The following is a 19,697-nucleotide window of genomic DNA, read 5'->3' on the forward strand; positions in this document are numbered from 1 at the left end:
GCAAGTAAATTTGCTTTCTTCTTCAAGACCATACCTTGATAAAGAATATTCGTGAGGGAAAAAGTGGTCGATATTTCTAATACTAAAATATAATAGTCTGTCTATGGTAAGGAAAAATAAAAAAAATAGGAAGAAAAACAGATTGCGAATTTTCGTTAAAATATGTACAAAAATGTTACATCAATTTAAGTCAAATAGGGTTTTTTTGTATGTACTTAAAATCTTTTAAACTTCCTGGCGGTAGTTGGAGTATTGCCGGATGAATTTGTTTTTGTTTTTATTTTACTTAAAGTCAGGAATATATTTTAGATTTATATGAACAATATACGTTTTCAGACATTTAACGATAAACTGGTTTTTCTAAAAATCCAAATAGTTTATGTTTAACATAACTAAGTAGCGTTTGTCATTATACTTCACTATAATTCATTAAAACTTTTCGCAATTGTTTCAACATTACTTACTGATAAAATTTCACTAACATTGAGCGGCGTTTTCTAATTGCTTGGACCTTTATAATTCCTTAATTAATGAACGCAATTTGTTGAAACTTTCACCGTTAGTACCAGAATGTGAACTACACGCAGGATCCGGCGGATATTAATTGAGGAGCAATATTTCATAGCTGTTCCATTAAATTCAACATTAGAAATTTATAGAACCAGATAAGTTGTGAGTGAAGTCGGTAAAAGTAGGGTTAATGAAAGAAAACAATTTAAAAAAAAGATACATATTTTACAAGATGTTCAGCGTTATATTTATTACCTGATAGCAGCATGGTAGTTCTCTTGTTTCGCTGGAGTTCCCTCTGTGCCCTCCTCGAATCCCGCTGCGTCTTGGCGTGGGAGTGGAGGTACGAGGCGATTTTAGCGTGTATGCAGCCGACGACTCCAGCAGGGATGACGGCCTGGATCATTAGGACGCATAACGTATAAAGCACTTTAAGCTCTTGGTTCGGCCAGTCTTCTATGCACGTTTCGTAAAGCACCACTTTGCCGAACATCATCGGCTCCACCACCTGGAGCAAAAAACCAAAATAAACGACACGCTAAAGAAACGTGTGTAATTTCAAGGAGAAGAAAACATCAGTGTTGATATCATTACAATGGTAAAGAAATAAAAAGAAAGTGTACAATATGAGGAACATACGTAGAAAACCTAAGAATTGGGATTATATAATTTGTTAGTGAGCGTGTTAATACGAAAAAGTCGTTTGGACTGAGTTGAGGAGTACTCAAAATTACACACAAGGGGACGATCCTTTCTTGCTGATTTGCACTCCGCAGCTAGTACGGACGTGCAGTTTAAGCAGAAATTAAAATAAAAGCAAACTTAATAGTTAAAAATCACTCATAGTAATAAGCAGTTACAAAATAGGCCATTTTACGAAATTGGTTGCTGACTAATCAAAAGCCTAAAGCTAGATTTGTGACATGAGCTAACCTAGCGAAGAAAGACATGCTATCAAAAACTACCTCCAATTCGAAGGGCTAAACGTGCCAGGAGAGTATCAAGATGAGGGAGGGTGTTTTCTCCGAGATATAAAGCTCTGGTAGCTAATACGAGCAAGGAAAAACCCCATTCCAACGCGCTTCGCAAAGTACCTAAAGGGCATATTGGCGATTTAGCGGAAAACAAAACTTGGAAGTTTTCAGAGGCTGGACGATCCACGCATCAATTATAGGGGGCGTCGGTGGCCGCAACGGTTTTGGCGTTGACACGGCGCTCATCACTGTAAGGTAAAAGGTCCCGGGTTCGAATCCATCGGCCCTGCATCGAACCCGACAAACTTACAAATGGGCTTTTTTTCAAAAACACCGGCACCCTGAGGGTTGATATGACCTCTGCTGTTGCGAACCCTCGTAAAATAAAAAATAAATAAAAATAAAAATTATCATATGCTATTTACCCTTGTGATATTGGCTTCGATAGAAAGTGGTATAAACGTAAGTTTATTGATCTGAAATGGCGAAAAGTCCATATGTTCGTGCATAAGTGANTAAAAATGTACTTTATTTTATTTTACATTTATATAACGAGTTAGAAAAAAGTTAAGTTAAAGTTATAAGAGTACTGGATGTCTTGGCTCAGTTTTGATATCTCTTGAGCTGGAAAATATTTGAAGAACAACTTAAAAGTCTACAAAATTTGGAATTCACTATATTTTTTTGGAAACTACAAAACTAAAACCTGATTTGCATAAAGTCTACATTACTGAATAAATCTTGTGATCTACTAGGCAAATAAGGAGATTTTTTCTTTGTTAGTAAAGCGTATTTTTTTTTATCAAATGCCAATTACCGTTGGCAAGAAGACCCCGAAAACCGAAGGTAAGCCTAGAACAAATAAATGGGAAGCAATTGTAAACTAATGAGATACAAATAAAAACGGCTGAGAACAAATAGGAAAACAGCTTTTTAATATTTTTATATAATTTTTCTTCCCCGCAAAAGCTCTATTACAGTAAGAATCATTTTATAATATGATAACTGTCAGTTGCTTACTGATATTTGGTCACATATTAAAAATAGCTGGATAATACGTTAGACATTATAATCTTTTAGAGGATCATTATTTTTATAGCTAATTTAATTGGTTTTCAAAATTAATTGTATTTGTGATTCGTTTTTCCATTAGATTGATGTTAAAACAAACGTTTTTTGATGTTATGTATACAATAAATTAAAAACGGTTTGATACGAACGTTTATTTACTTATTCAAGATCAATGCAAATAAGGACTGTCGCTGGGCCCCACGTACTGTCACGTTTTTACGTCAGGCCATTTTCATTTTAACCAGTGACACTGACAACACAGAACTTCTTTTTTTATTTCTCTTGACATTACGTCCCATGGATATTCGGTGGTATATGCACTTTTTAAAAAGCCGACCGGTTCACCATGAGAGCCGGCTGTTTTTTATTCCAGAGTGTAATGCGATCTTGTGCCGGACATAAACTAGCATCAATATTTCTCTAATGGCAAAAGCCACGTTCTGGCTGAATGGAGAAGTCTTGGCTTTTTAACCCATTAAACCTATATATTGTTTTATAAACAATAAATATTTTATACTGAATCACACTAAAACATTATAATTTTCCTCCAAAATATAATAGGACTTTTTTACCATTAAATTTTACGCTAGGTTAAATGTCATATTTTATTTATTGTACTATCCAATTGTATAAAGGCTACCTGTTATGCTAGAGATTATGATTTAACATACATGCATTATCTATTTTAAAACGAAAAATGAACGATAATATTTACTAAATTGATTATGTAATATAATTTTTTAGCATAATTAGTGCGGTCAATTATAACTCTGTCTAAGCTGTATTTTTAAAAATAATACTATGTTTAACGGTCATAATTTGACCTATTTAATTATTTCAATTTTACTTATACTTTTTATACTTATATACTTTTTATCTCAAGTGGTTAGAGCAGCTGCATATTGAGCCGAAGGGCGTGGGTTCGAATCCCTCTCACGACACTAACTTTTTCATCTCAACCATGACGTTAAATAAAAAGTATAATTAATTGAAATTTAAAAATAATGTTATAAAACTTGTTTTGCTAGTTCGTCACACCGTTTGTTATATGAAGAATAATGACCACAATTCACTAATTTCGTGGTCCGCTTGACCAATTAATATATTACAATTAATTAAGTTTTTTAGTTGAGATAAAAATGTCAATGGCACGAGGGGGATTCGAACCCACGATCTTCGGATGGATACGCCGCTGCTCTCCCACTTGAGCTATCATAACCTCGATCCACTCGGACACCAACTTCCCATCTCGACCCCACCTTTTGAATTTTCCCTCCTTTTTTGCCATTTTTCAAATGTCGTGTAATAGGTTTGAATTCTCGACGACAATTGAAATGGCCACGGAGAGCTTTAGTGAAGTATACTTCATTTTCAATCATTAAATTCACTAATTTCGTGGTCCGCTTGACCAATTAATATATTACAATTAATTAAGGTTTTTAAATGAGATAAAGAAAAATTGCCATTGAAAAATGGCAAAAAGGAGGGAAAATTCAAAAGGTGGGGTCGAGATGGGAAGTTGTGTCCGAGTGGATCGAGGTCACGGTAGCTCAGGTGGTAGAGCAGAGGCGTATCTAGCCGAAGATCGTGGGTTCGAATCCCGTTCGTGCCATTGACTTTTTTTATCTCAACTAAAAACCCTAATTAATTGTAATGACCATAATTGTTTTTTATATTTACCTTTTTTCCTAATACATAATAATTTGTGACAAACTTAGGGATTATTTCGTGTTTTGAATTTTTGATAATGTTTGTAAAATGTAACAATATATTGTTACTATCTACTTGAACCTTAAGTAGAAAAATTAACCGAACTAAGCCTAATTTTGTTAAAATTATAGATAGCAATCTTCCAGTGAAATTATTGATAAAATGATTGATGATGCTGATAAGCAAAATGGATTTTATTTTAATTTTGTCTAAATTTAATAACACGTTTTTTCCAACATCTAGTTTTTTTTTAGCTGGAGTGTGTTGAACCGCATAGGGGAATGGAATTGAACATTTATACAGCTTGCTGAATTATTTGCAGAATTATTAATATGTTTTTCTCCAAATTCGCCTTTTTTACAAAGACAAAATAAATCTCTGTTTAAAAGAAAGACAACTATTGTTCAAAATTGGATATGTATGCCCAGAATATTTATTTATTGGGCCTTATTTTTAAATGTTATATGTATTACAAAAGTATTACCAAATTACTAGCAAAAGGGATTTTCGTTAAGTTAAAATCATATTCAAGTTAATGCTTATTATAATGATGATGTTAGACAAAATGGATTTTTTTTTAAATTTTCTAATGTTTGTAGATATGTTTGTTTCTAACATCTACTTTTACTAATCTTTTTACCTTAACTAATCTAACTTAAACTAATCTTATCTTAACAAACTACGAAAAACGAACGATAGTATTTACTAGATTGATTAAATAATATAATTTATTAACATAATTAGTACCGTCAATTATGACTACTAAATACATATATGGATTAGGCAAATATTTATATTGAACAAACATTGCTTTAGAATACTATAACGTATAAAAGAATAATAACGTCCACTGTCAAGGTAATTAATCATGTATGAAATATGGGTTTTCAACAGCACAATAGTATCCATATTTATTTATTTTTTATATTTTTTATTTATCATATTTATTTTCAGCCGTTACGATCATATTCACTGAGAGGCAAAAAAAAGTGACTGCCCTTAATATTTTTAATTATATCTTATACCATCTTTCATTGATTATCTTACAACAATATTTGGTCCGTGTTGGGGTTTGGGTGACCGGTTCCAATTTTTTGTAAGAAATTTGGGCGGTAAACCTTTCCCCGGCGGTTGCCGGAACTGTAGATTCAGAATGTCCTTTGTTAATGAATTACAAAAAAAAACAAAAAAAAAATTGTTTGCGTTGGTTCACAAATAAAGTGTGTATTAAGAAAAAAAAAGATTTTATACAAAATAATTAATAAACAATATTACTTCTCAGTTAAAATTATAATAAAACAAAAAAAAACTCTTTTCAGTTACTTTCTGATAAAAAAAATTAAAATAAAGCAAGGCAAAATAAAATGTAAAGTCTTTCCTGGTTAATCAAGAAGATGCGTGCGTGCTTGCGTGCGAGCGGGCGTGCGTAAATCTCAAAAGGACGCTGGATCGGCAGGCAGTAACGCTGGATCACAACTAACTTCCTCCCGTTCCCAATCGCTTGCGCGTTCACAGTTCGGACCTGTGTTTACAGCCCGAGCATTAACAGTTCATAAACACAGAGTTCTTATCGCGTTCTGGCCGCTTTTCCATCTTTTAACGTTTTTAAACTAAAACGAACTGCAATGATTTATTAAATAATTAAAAATTACTTCGAGAAAAAAAAAGAATAATAATAATAATAAAACGAATGAACTTATTCAAACCCGAACAGTCCGTTTTAAAAGACTAAAGATATTGAGACAGGTAAAATCTCCCACTTGTGTTTACAATTGGATTTTTTAAATAAATCTTGAAACATATTCAGCTAGAATCTTAGCATTGTTGAAGACGTCAAGCGTATTGGGGGGGGGGATTAACAATACATCAGATCAGGTCGCCATCGTATCACATCTAAGAGAGATCATCGTTTTATCGTTATTCGTGTTTTTATTACACAACAGCATTCTATTGCTGTTGAGATATAAAAAAAATAATAATTTAGAAATCTTAATGTCAGTTCACGCACTGACAGGCGGAGACTTTCAGAAGCTGGATTATGTAGAGGAGGCCTGCCACTGGTCCTGAACTTTCTGACAAGGCACAGAACAGCTCGGTTAAGTTTCGCATGAACTCACACAAATTGGTCTGAGCAAGACTAAAATCGGTTTTTCGGATGAGTCAAGATTTTGATTGAGGCATTCCGACGGCGGAAAGAAGATTTGGAAAATAACAAGAGAACGATTCACTCCGGAGAAATTATGGAAATGGTGGTGTTATGGTTTTGGGCAGGCTTTTCTATGGAAGGTCGCACCAACTTGATCTTCGTCGAGGGTTCCCTAATAGCTACGCGATATATCGAAGGTAAGTTATTAGAAGAAGTTGTTCGTTAAGCTAATTGCGACGGTTTTATTTTTATGCAGGACAATGCAAGCCCCACACTAGTATCGTTGATGAATACTTGGAACAGGCTTTAATTCAATGTTTAGAGGGACCAGCATGTAGTCTCGACTTAAACCCCATCGAACCCTTTGGGACGAGTTACCGAAGAGTGTGAAAAGTCGAACAGTGATGCCAGAGAATTTTCAGGAAGAAAGAATGGCGCTGTTGGAGGAGTTTGAAAATAACCTCGTAAAATCGATTCTACGTCGAATGCAAGTGATCACCCCAATAAGAGGAAATACTCCGTATTCTTCATTGTTTCCATATCGAAAACGACTGCAAGTATTTACTGAAAAATATGGGTGGCCACTTTTTTTTGTCTGTCAGTGTATGTTAATAATTTTTTTTTTTTTTTTTTTTTTTTTGCGTTATGAACTATGCATATTAGCCATGTGACAATTCGTATATGTGTGTTCAAATTTGGGGGGGGGGGTTATTGTGAAAAAAGGGCCAGGGGCAACGGTGGGAATCGAACCCACGACCGCGGCGTGAGAGTCTCTCATGCTAACCACTCGGCTGCCGCGGTCCCCCAATAAAATATTTAAATGTATTAAAATCGATGGTGGGGTCTGCGAGTAGGTGTTGAAAACTTGTGACATGCCGAACCGGCACTGGGCCACTTATTGGATCCGCTACGCTGGCGGTTTTCATGTTAATCAAAAGCGTTTCGGCTTCGCTCAATTTCAGTGAGAATTTTTTCCTTGAAAGTGGCTTTTTGAGCGATTGTTGAATACTGTTGTTCGACCAGAGAAAAGTATTGCATTTTTCTCTTAGTAAATTTAAGTAGTTTGTAATAATAACAGTTATGGCACTTATAGATCAGTATGTAATTTCATGTTTTGTTGTACCGTTTGTATAACCGCTTCCAGCGTCGAAAAAGAGTTAATCCCCCAGTCATTTATATTATATAAATGTATAGAGAGGAGTGTGTGTGTGTGTGAGAGAGAGAGAGAGAGAGAGAGAGAGAGAGAGAGAGAGAGAGAGAGAGAGAGAGAGAGAAGGACATACACGCTTTTGGATGGAGTAGAAAAGATAAAGATTAGAAAAATATTTTCTTTATCGTGCCAACGTTTCGATCTTTATTGAGATCATCGTCAGGGTTGTTTTCCGTGAAGATGTGTCATTCTTGTCTGTCGTGTTGAGAGTGGCACAAGAAAAAACCTACGTCACACCAGACCGCATCTCATGATCTCCGAATAATCATTTTATAAAAACATTTTCTTTATCGTGCCAACGTTTCAATCTTTATTGAGATCATCTTCAGAGCCTGGGATTTATAAACGTTGTTTAAATTACTTAACTTGAACTTAACTTAGACTTAAATCCTCTGGAATACGGGAAATTCTGTTTTCATCAGAACGGCAGACAATTTAATGATTTGTGCTTTGAAAAATTGGTTTACATTCAAATTGATATGTTAGTGGTTTTTATATTATTTTTACAACGTGAATCCTGCATAACCCTGTATAATTTTTAAAAAGTTTTGCCTGAAGTGTGTGCGTGTTTGTGTGTGTGCGGAGAGAGAGAGAGAGAGTGAGAGAGAGTGAGTGAGAGAGAAAGAGAGAGAGAGAGAGAGAGAGAGAGTGAGAAAGAGTGAGGGAGAGTGGGTGTAAAATGCTTTACAATAACAACAAATGTAACTAGTTTTATTTTTTTATATTCAAATAATTTTTAATAATATGTTGTTTGAAAAATTGATTAGATTAAGTGTTAAGTAATTATTGATTAGATTTTTACCTAATTAAATAATAGTTTATCGCGTGATTGTATTTGTACATTTTGTAATATTAATTACTTATTTAGATGATTGATACAGGAATCCAAGTCAATTTCTGTTAGCGGCGCTTTATCATATTTTTGTATTTCTGTCTAACGTTCGTGCGAAATAGCATTCGTCCATTTGAAAGGCAGTCCATAATTGTTTTTCACCACCGCGAGGCTTTAATGATGATAGTCTGTTTTGTTCTGGAAAGTATTACGCAGTAGCAGTGAATTACAATACTGCTTGGGTATCCAGCAACATAGAACATTTTCTTTATTTGAATTATTACAGACGTTATATTAAAACACAGCGGGAAGAAAAAGGCAAAATGAAAGAAATCTTGACAAGTGGAAAACAACTGAAAAATGAACTTTCTCTAGAGTATGGTTTATTTTTTAATTTCAACAACTCAAAACTACGACTTTTTAAAAAATTAGAAAACATTTTCGTGAGTGAAAACCATAAATATTACTACCATATAAAAGATTAACTCGGACATAGCACAAAAACAATACATGGTAACGAAGGGGAACGAAGATTTTACACCAGGATGGGTTAGCAGTATCTGACGAAGCGTGAAGTGCCTTCACTTTTTTTTCTAAGCAATATTGCCACTATGTTTTTAAGAAAGTTAATCTCCTTATGATTTCCAATGTCATATTTTGCCAAAATCCCCACGTATGCAATTATTCAGTTTTGGACATAACGCGATTCGCAAAATATCAATTATTGCGATCTATGTCAATGAAAATAGGTCGTACTTTCATTCTTGTTACTATTGCAATTACAGTGAGTCATATTGAATGTGTCAAATCATCTCGCCACAAATTTAAACCCTGAAAACGCATTTAAATTGTGGTCGAAACTAGGACATTTGCTTTCTAACTCGTGAAAGAAGTTGCGGTTTCGTTTGAAAAAATATTTACCTTGGATGTTTGATTAAGTTTAGTACCAATAAAACTATATCGTTTTCATTATTTTTAGTGATTGTTAGGACGTCTCAATAAGCTTCCTCAGAAAACAAAGGTCAATAATTTGAACTATGGAATGGGAATTTACTGTAGGTAAACAGAGCGGGGTAACACAGACCTTGCCATTCTTGTCTTTGTCAAGCTCGGCCTCTACAGACACTACCGGTTTGCTCAGAGATAACTGATCTGAAAAACGACGTCAATCAGAAATTTTCTCAAATCTCTTAAGAACTGTCCAATTGTAAATCTCAGATTATAAAAATACGAAAGGAAAATAAGATTGTAAAAAGTTCACTAGTTTTTGTGGACCGGTTGACCAATTAATATCTTTCAATTAATTAAGGTTTTTAGTTGAGATAAAAAAGTCAATGTCGCAAGCGGAATTCGAACCCACGACCTTCGGCTTGATACGCCGCTGCTCTACCACTTCTATCGTGACTTCGATCCACTCAGACACTAACTTCCCATCTCAACCACACTTTTTGAACTTTCCATCCTTTTTGCCATTTTTAAAATGTCGTGTAATCTATTTGATTCTCGGCGACAAATGAAATGGTCACGGAGAGCCTTAGTGAAGGTGTACTTCATTTTAACTTATTAAATTCGCCAGTTTTTACGGACTGCTTGACCAATTGATATCTTTCAATTAATTAAGGCTTTTAGTTGAGATAAAAAATAGTTGGCATTTGAAAAATGGCAAAAAGGAGGGTCAAAAGGTGTGATTGAGATGGGAAGTTAGTGTCCGAGTGGATCGAGGTCATGATAGCTCAAGTGGTAGAGGAGCGGCGTTTCTAGCCGAAGGTCGTGGGTTCGAATCCCGCTTGTGACACTGACTTTTTTATCTCTACTAAAAACCTTAATTAATTGAAAGAATTCTAAAAAGTGTTAGCTTCCGACTGTGTTGATTTTTCACAATTCTCTTTTTTTCAAACATCATTAAAATAGGCAATATTCATTTCAAAAGTGGCGAAGATTTGAGTGCTATCATATAAACAATTTATGAGGAGAAATACATATAAATTTTAAATTGGCTTGAGGGACAGACAGAAACAAAGAAAAACAGATAAAAACGAAAAATGCGAGAACTTGCGTATCGACCGTTGTTAAATTCGTTCACAATTCTGACAAAGTTAATTTCATCAGAAAAGCGAAACTGAACAAGACTGTCTTAACTAACGGTATTCTGCCCCGGGCTCAAATGGAATTATTTACACTAATGAGTATCTATCAAGTCAGAAAATGCCTTCTTTAAATCGGAAAGGTTGCAAAAGAAGGCAGGAAAGATCTCCAACTTATGGACCAGGAATGGAAAAATAATGTTGACGAGGACAATAGAATCCACCCACTCTATCGTGGGTCATTAGACGATCAGAGACAAAAAATGTTTTCCGACCGGTGATTCAGTAACCTCAAGGCGATCCATAAAAACAGGAAAATAAGGTAAACCGGGACGCAGTTTCATAGAACCATACAAGCTTTTTTATCCAAAGAAACCCAGAAGAAACATGATAAATAATAATCACCGCAATAGCAAAATAATCTGGACACAAAATGAAAACGAAAAGTATGAATTGAATCTTCTTACCATCTGTTCATCACTTTAAGGCGATAGGCATCATCTCAGAAACATTGCATTGTTTTTTTAAACAGTATGAAAATGAAAAAAACATAAAATTTATAACGTGGGGTATTGTACGTGTCCCACAGGAGGGAATCTGACCCTTGTTTATGCAAATTAGAATGATATACCTGCAAACGAAATTGACGGTTGCATAAAAAAAAGAGTAGCATAATAAAATTAACGATAATTTTAACAGAATGAATGAAAAGAAGATAGTACTATAAACACAAACAATTAAGTAAACAAAATTATGAGCTGAATAGTGTTCCTTTTACTACTTGGTAAAATATTGTTACGAAGATTTTACACCAGGCTATCCAGGAGGAAAAAACTCAAAAACAAATGAGTGAAAATATTATTATGTCGGCCAAATAATCCCTTATAAATGTATATTTTTTTGACATTCACTATATAATTCGCTATATAATTATTTGCACAACACAGTTTCCAATTAAATACACACATTCACATATGCAACATTTAATTCCATTTAGTTAAGTAAAATAACTTAGTAAATAAATAAATTGAATAACAAGTAAATAAATAATTTAATATAATTAAATAATAAATAGCTAAATACTATCGCTAATTCTTGGACTAAAGTTTTATCCTACAGCAATGCATACATTTTACAAGATGATCGTATATTTTGTCGTCTTTTTGGGAAAGTAAGCTTATTGGTTTTTCAATGGCCATCATTAAATATACTCTGTCCTTCTCTGTTCCATATATCTGGTACAATTCATAATAATATGTTTCATGTTATGAACTACACTCCATGTTTTACATAAATTTGTTCTTCGTTTTTTCTTTTGTATCTAGGTACAATCCACAAATCCCATGACCTAAGCGCAGATTGTAATTCTTCTTCACAGATAGTATAAAGATTCAATTCGTTTTAACATTGTATCCAAATAATTAATCTTTATGTAAGGTATTGGCTGAAATGAAAAAGTTAGTGTCATGAGCGAGGTTCGAACCCACGACCTTCGGCCAAATACGCCGCTCCTCTACCACTTGAGCTATCGTGACTTCGATCCACTCGGACACCAACTTCCCATCTCAACCTACCTACGAATTTTCCTTTCAACCAGTACCTTATATAAAGATTAATTAATTGAAAGAAATTATTTGGTCAATCGAAATATAATGGATTGCATCCAAATATTTTGTTCATTGTGGTGATTATTATTATTATTTGTATGCACTTAATCTTTTTTTATATAATAACCCAACTCTAATATATAGCATATTGTATGCTAAACCATAACTGTACTTTATTACCATTTTAAGAAGTCTTCCTTGATAAACAATTCGATTTAATTAATACAAAAAACTTTTCAACTGTGAACTCTTGTACGGGAAAAGAAAAAAACAAAGTTTTCATCTTGTCTTCCCTACTTGGTTATACAGACAAAAGCTCGAACTCGATATTGTAATAACTTACCCCTTAAAAACACATTTCTTCGCGGATTTCTACCGTTTCAGTCAACTTTTGTACACTGTCAGTTGTAAATAAAACAATTTCCTTTATTTGTAAATAGCCTAGTTTGTTTCTTTGGGTTAGTTAAAAATAACAGTGCGCCAACCTGTGTGTTAACATTGTGCCAAGAATTCCAGCATAAAATAAGACTAAAAAATCTCATAAAACGTCGTCATCTTTCAAAGCGTTACAAAATGTCGGCTAAAAAACAAAATGAATATCCAGCCCTAAAGACAGAGAGCCAGAATAGTTCAGCTTTAACTTTTAACTTTTAAGTGTTAAAAGGGAGAAAAATGGAATAATACAATATCTTCGAAGCTCTTGTATGTTTCATGATAAATGTGAGTGAAAAAGTGAAACAAAAACTTTTACGTGTTTTTACTTTTATGTATAGGATATTTTGATTATTTAACAGAAAATAAGTGTGGAGTGAGTGTAGAGTATATAACTCAGGTCACTAAAGCTCTCCGTGGCCATTTCGTCGGTCGCTGAGAATCAAATAGATTACACGACGTTTGAAAAATGGCAAAAAGGAGGGCAAATTCAAAAGGTGGGGTTGAGCTGGGAAGTTAGTGTCCGAGTGGATCGAAGTCACGATACCTCAAGTGGTAGAGTAGCGGCCTATCTAGCCGAAGGCCGTTCGAATCCCGCTCGTGACTTTTTTATCTCAACTAAAAACCTTAATTAATTATGTATTATGTGAAGTTTTCTCACCCCTACTGGTCAACACTCGTAGACGAACTCCTACAAACATTGGAATAAGAAGGATATTGTCTTGGCTGACGTCCTGATGGACCACGAACTCAACCTGCTTGAATCACACGTAATCCATATATATATAATTAAAACTACCCAAGGAGCCAAAATTGCCGGGGACTCGAACAAGGCTCTGTGCCAAAAGCTGGGAATTGTTAAACCTTCCATCCTTTTATATTTTAATCCAATGAGAAGCCACAGCAGCGGCTCACAGGCTCATACATGGACAATCATTCGCAAGGAAAGCCATGGCAACAAACAAAGGGGAAAAATATGGGAGGAAATGCAGACAGATGTCATATTAGTAGTGACGTGCGATACCAGAAAATATTCGATATTGGTATCGAAAGAAATATTCGATACTACTCAAGTATGGATAGAAATTATTCGATACGAACGAGTACTTACTCATATGAGAACTTTTTCGCTAATTCATAAATGATCAACTTACTCACTATCGACATGTGGGTAAAATACACTCATGAGTTAAAATAAACAAAATTTGCAGTTTTTCATATTTTTAAGTATTTTTTCATACAGTGGATACGTTGGTAAGAACAAAGAAAAGTTGTGAACAAAATTGATATCTCAAATTTATCGTTATCGAGTTTTGTGAAAATTGATCAACGGGTGTTTTCTTTTCAAATGTATGAAAAGATTAGACGTATTCCCGCACAGTTTACAAGAGGCCGACGATTCAGTTTTCTTAGTATAATAACCGCATGCCTTACTTTTGGGAGGAGACATGATTAGGTACCTATGTATGAGAAGGAAGGCGAACACATTTTAGGTATTTGAAGACAAAAACATTAAATAAAACATTATTGAAATTAAAAGGGCGAGGTGCGACGCGGGAAAGAATTATCAGCAGAGTTAACAACCACAAATTCGAAATTTCGATTAACTTTGTTGACACATGCCGCTTGTAAGCGCTTCCAACTCCCAATTTGATGAAAGGTACGTTTCGAACGGAAAATAATAATTCAACATTACATGAACACTCGATGAAAAATCTATTTGAGTATTTTTTCCGATACTACAAAAAGTACTCGATACAGTACTTGTATCGAATGACAATATTCGATACCAAACGTACTCGGTATCGAAAGAATATACTCGATTGGTACTGCACGTGACTACATATTAGGCATTCCAATCGATGCTACTACTCCAAAATATAACTATACAAAAAAGTACAAGGTGCTGATACCAGAAGGGAAAGAATGGGCCAAAGGAAAACCTTCTGGTACACTGACGGCTCAAAAACTGATAAGGGCCCGGGAACAGTAGCCTTCGGGATGAATTCGAAGACCGAATTTACTTTAAAATTAGATAAATATGTTTGTTTAAATAATTGGAATTAATACGTCATTGTAGTAGGAGAGAACATCGTTAAAGATGGGTTTGTTTAATTTGTTCTTATATTGTTTTTATTTTTTAAAACAATTGTTCTACTTTATAATTGCTGTGCGGTGTTTAGTGACCGTTAGTCAATGATTGATGAGATGCGGTCTGGTATGACGTAGGTTTAGAAAAACATTTTCTTTATCGTGTCAACGTTTCGATCTTTATTGAGATCATCTTCTGGGCCCAAAGTGTTTGTTTTCTGTGTAATTGTGCCATTCTTGCGTGTCGTGTTGAGAGTGTCAGTGAGATATTGCTGTTTTAAGTATATATACTTGTGATTTTGAAGGGGTGGGGAAGGAAGTCGGGAATAGAAAGACATTTTTATATGAGGAGTCGGCTTCTTTGAGGTGAAAGGAGCCGACAATGGGAAAAATGGTAATGCTTCGTCCTTAGCCTTTCAGGATTATATAGACGGGGATAATTAGTGAAAGGAAAGCCAATTTGTTGAAGAATTAGACTAGGTAGAAATATTTGATGTGTAGAATGTGATGATTGTTTTATATGTTGTATTATATTTTATTATATGTGATAATGACATATGTATGTTATCGATGTTAAATTTGATTAATGATACTGGCGTAGCTGCGACTGAGTTTACATGTTTCTTTTCTTTAATTGATGTTATGTTTATCTCTGTTGATGTAAACCATTTCTAAAAATTCGTTACAGTCCGTGGTCCGGTTGACCGAATAACGGTTTTCCATTAATTAACCTTTATGTAAGGTATTTGTTGAGATAAACATTTCTAAAAAGTTACGTTTTTTTTTCTGTGAATAACATTTTTTGATTGTTGAAGTCGAAATTTTGTTTGTGTTCAAAATGGTGAATAGCCAGTGCTGCAGGATTTAGTTTGGGTTTTTGCAATCATAGATGATTGGCCCTGAAGATGATCTCAATAAAGCTCGAAACGTGGCACGATAAAGAAAATGTTTTTATAAAACCTACGTCACACCAGACCGCGTCTCACGATCTCCGAATAATAATTTAGAATTACTCTTTGGACTCATAGTCGTATTTTATATTATTGTTGTTAGTTATTTACTATCTGTTTAAATAGTTGTATGTATATATTCATGCTTAATTTAGTTTAGTTGCATAGTTAAAGAATGATTAATTTAATTTAATTTATTATAATTTTATGTAATTTCGTAATTTTAATTATAAATAATTTAATTGATATCTCTCTCCTCACTCTCTCTCTCTCTCCTCACTCTCTCTCTCCTCACTCTCTCTCTCTCTCCTCACTCTCTATCTCTCTCTCTCTCCCTCCCCCCTTCACCTCCTTTCCTCTTTAATAGAAAGGTAGATAAGTGTTTGGAGACATACTTCTTGCATCCAATATTTGTACAGGTAAATACAAAGTATTTAGAAGTCCGTGCGATTTTTCATTTGTTATTGTCTTACTGCCGTCAATAAACATTTTTATTAACACAGAAGGTTTAGGTGTTTATATCACGTAATACCAAGAGGAAAATGCATCATTTCATAAAGGAAAAATAACTTGCACAGTTCACTGTAAAATATAAAATATTATCCTTTTTAATAGCTTCAAAATCTACAATTCGTGCGCGCTTATTGTTTGAATTTTGCCACGGTACTAGGGCACTGAGTCAGCTTGTAAAATTGGCAATAAGTGAGCGCGCTGCCCAAAGTGGTTCGAAATGTTTGCTTCTGAGAATGAGGTGATTGAAGAAAAATCACCGTCTGGCAGACCTTCTGTCTTGAATGACGACGAATTGAGGGAGCCTATCGAACTAGATTAGAGTCAAACATGTCAGGTGCTCGCCGGTGTGTTGAACGTATCAGATGAAACTTTTCGCTCTAGCATACATCGACTTTGCATTACGTGGAGCAACTGCTGAGCAAATTGATTTCTCATAAATTACTCCACGTAACAAGCTTCAGCGTCTGAACATTTGCCTTCATTGCTTGTTGAGTAGAGGCAAGACGAACATTTTATTCTTATATGCGTTAAAAATCCATGTTTCACGTTTAAGCAGGATACTTTAGTTGCCCGGCATACTAATAAACGATAATTTGTCGAGGTCTATCCTAAAAAAACATTTTTCTTTATCGTGCCAACGTTTCCATCTTTGAGTGGCGCCCCATTTACTAACAAGATTTGAATATTGATTTTTTGTTTTCCCTTAACAACCATGAAGAATGGTTCAATAAATTCCTCTTGTTTCAAGCATTTTGAAAGTTTTTTAGGTGTTTTTTCAGGAAATTACAACCATTTCAAAATATCCTTTTATTATATCGATATTGATATAATAAAAGTATATTTTGAAATGGTTGTAAGTTCCTGAAAAAACACCTAAAAAAACTTTCAAAATGCTTGAAACAAAAAGAATTTATTGAACCATTCGTCATGTGTTAAGGGAAAACACAAAATCAATATTCAAATCTTGATAGTAAATGGGGCGCAAAACTTAAAAATATCTTAAAATAATCGAACAACCAAGAAGAAAGAAGAGAAGAATAAATATTTTGAAAGTTGTTCCGAATTGGCCTTTACATCCAGTAAATTTCTTCTCTACAAGGAACTCGATTATTCAAAAGCATTTCTCCTTATCCAATAATAATTTGAAGTTTTAGTTAAGTGCCCCTTCAAGAATGTCGGATTCTCTTATTGGGAACTTTTAAAGTTTTCTTTGATTGCAAAACTCAGTTATCATAATTGTTTAAAATTGAACCACCTACAGCAGGTGTTGTAATCAATTCTGTTACGAACTGCTTTTTGTTTACGTTATACTAGCTAATGCAGACGTATTTTATTTTAATAAAGTGTTTCTTTCATTAATTCGTTTATTCAATGTAATTGATATTAAGAAATATTACAAATTTAGTGTGTGGTGCATTGTCGTTAGTTAATGATTATTTGGAGATCATGAGATGCGGTCTGGTGTGACGTAGGTTTTAGAAAAACATTTTCTTTATCGTGCCAACGTTTCGACCTTTATTGAGATTATCTTCAGCGCCTGGGATTTATAAACATTGTTTAAATTATACAAATATATGTAGGATGTGAAAAAATGAATTTATAACCGAATTTACTTTAAAATTACAAAAATATGTTGTTTAAATAATTGGAATTAATGCTTAATTGTAGTAATTGAGAACATCGTTAAAGATGGGTTTATTTAATTTGTTCTTATATTGTTTTTATTTTTTTAAATATTATTTTACTTTAGAATTACTGTGTTGTGTTTAGTGACCTTTAGTCAATGATGTCAATGATTATTCGGAGATCGTGAGATGTAGTCTGGTGTGACGTAGGTTTTAGAAAAACATTTTCTTTATCGTGCGAACATTTCAACCTTTACTGAGATCATCTTCAGGGCCTGGGATTTATAACAGTACGCTACATGTTACTATTGTAAACTTTTAAAAAGAAATTATGTGAACTTATAATTATCCAATGTTTTCTCTATATGTTTTAATAAAGTTAATAATAATTATAATATAATAGTGAGGAAATTGTGGGCTCCGATTTCTGAAATCTACAAAGTTGTTCGTCAAAACGGACAAAAATGTGCATAGCAGCCTTAACACTGAAACATAATATTCTTTCTAAATCAACAAGAACATCGTCTAATGATCCAGGGTCCCTTAGGAAACGTATAGCCCTTTGATTCTCTTGGTAGCCGAGCCGACGACTTCTGTGATCTTGACAGAAGTAAAGGACTGTTTGTCGCATTGTAGTAGGCATTGTCGGGGTTTAATGGTCTATCATTGGTAATGGTAGCTTCATAGGTGGAGGCCTGTCAAGAAAATTCAGTAATTTACGACCGTAGCCCATATTCAAGAAACCTCACAACTATCTCGTACAAAGATCCTTTCCTTTTTCGATGAGGGACGCCCGGGGGAAAAGTGAATTTTATTTTTAATTTTTTCATTTACTGAAATTTCAATTTGTCTGAACCTTCATATTTTCGTTTTTTACTATTTTATAAACTATGTTGCAATTAATTTATGAAACTATTAAATTTTGTTTTTTTTTGTACCACAAAAATATGCTATTTTTACCATTCAAAGGAACTTAAATTCACTATTTTTGGTTTTGATCGCCTTTTCAAAACCTGCATTATTTTTGCACCGGCCGAATAATTAACAAGTAAACATACTTAAAAAAAATACTTATAATTAATTAAGGTTTTCAGTTGAGATAAAAATGTCAATGGCACGAGCGGGATTCGAACCCACGATCTTCTGCTTGATACGCCGCTGCTCTACCACTTGAGCTATCGTGACTTCGATCCACTCGGGCACTAACTTCCCATCTCAAATGGAAATTCAATTCAATTGAATTCAAAAAGGTGGGGTTGAGATAGGAAGCTAGTGTCCGAATGGATCGAAGTCACGATAGCTCAAGTGGTAGAGCAGCGGCGTATCAAGCCGAAGTTCGTGGGTTCGAATCACGCTCGTGACACTGACTTTTTTTAAATTGATCAAACTTTGCTGGACTGCTCTTGTCACGGTTTAACATCGACAGATAGTGAAATTTTTGATTTAAAAAAAAACAAAAAAAACGACCATTTTGAACTAAAGGGGAAAAATATCTTTTTTAATGATTAGTATTTTTTCATTATGTTTCAATTTGGTGAAAAAAAGCTCCCTACACATCGAATATTTTAATAAATGTACAAAACACCAACTAGTAGTTTTCGAAAAATGATCCCTTTTATTCGTGAAATCGTCTTTTTGGAAACAATCGATTTTCCCTAAATCGAATTCACCGTGGCTTTTCCTTATATGGGGCTTTTTTATTCTTTTTTATTTGTGCCCCGTGGTCAAAACATTGTTTACCGTGTTTTGAAAATATTTTAATGTGCGTTTTTTCGTTTGTTGATACAAAATGCCAGGAAAAAACGTTGGCCAATGTAAAATACTTTCTACAATGGCCGAGGAGGTCGAAGAGATCTCTTTTACTCAAGAAACTCGAGAGTTCTTCAATGACTTCAGGATCGTCGTCGTCTTCAAAGTAAGTCGGGAAAATATTGAACAACAT

General features: G+C 34.1%; 1 protein-coding gene across 2 annotated transcripts in view; it reads right to left on the bottom strand.

Annotated features, from left to right (window-relative positions):
• The window catches only part of LOC106670192 (neuropeptide F receptor-like), a 381,879-nt gene that overhangs the window by 42,824 nt on the left and 319,358 nt on the right, over window positions 1-19,697 (bottom strand). For both annotated transcript variants that reach the window (XM_014400295.2, XM_014400297.2), the window contains exon 3: window positions 766-1,018. In XM_014400295.2, the coding sequence (XP_014255781.1) occupies window positions 766-1,018 (253 nt within the window). The remainder of the gene's footprint in view (window positions 1-765; window positions 1,019-19,697) is intronic.

This window comes from Cimex lectularius, unplaced genomic scaffold, assembly GCF_000648675.2.
Source record: "Cimex lectularius strain Harlan isolate CLEC.00 unplaced genomic scaffold, Clec_2.1 scaffold134, whole genome shotgun sequence".
NCBI classification, from domain to species: Eukaryota; Metazoa; Arthropoda; class Insecta; order Hemiptera; family Cimicidae; genus Cimex; species Cimex lectularius.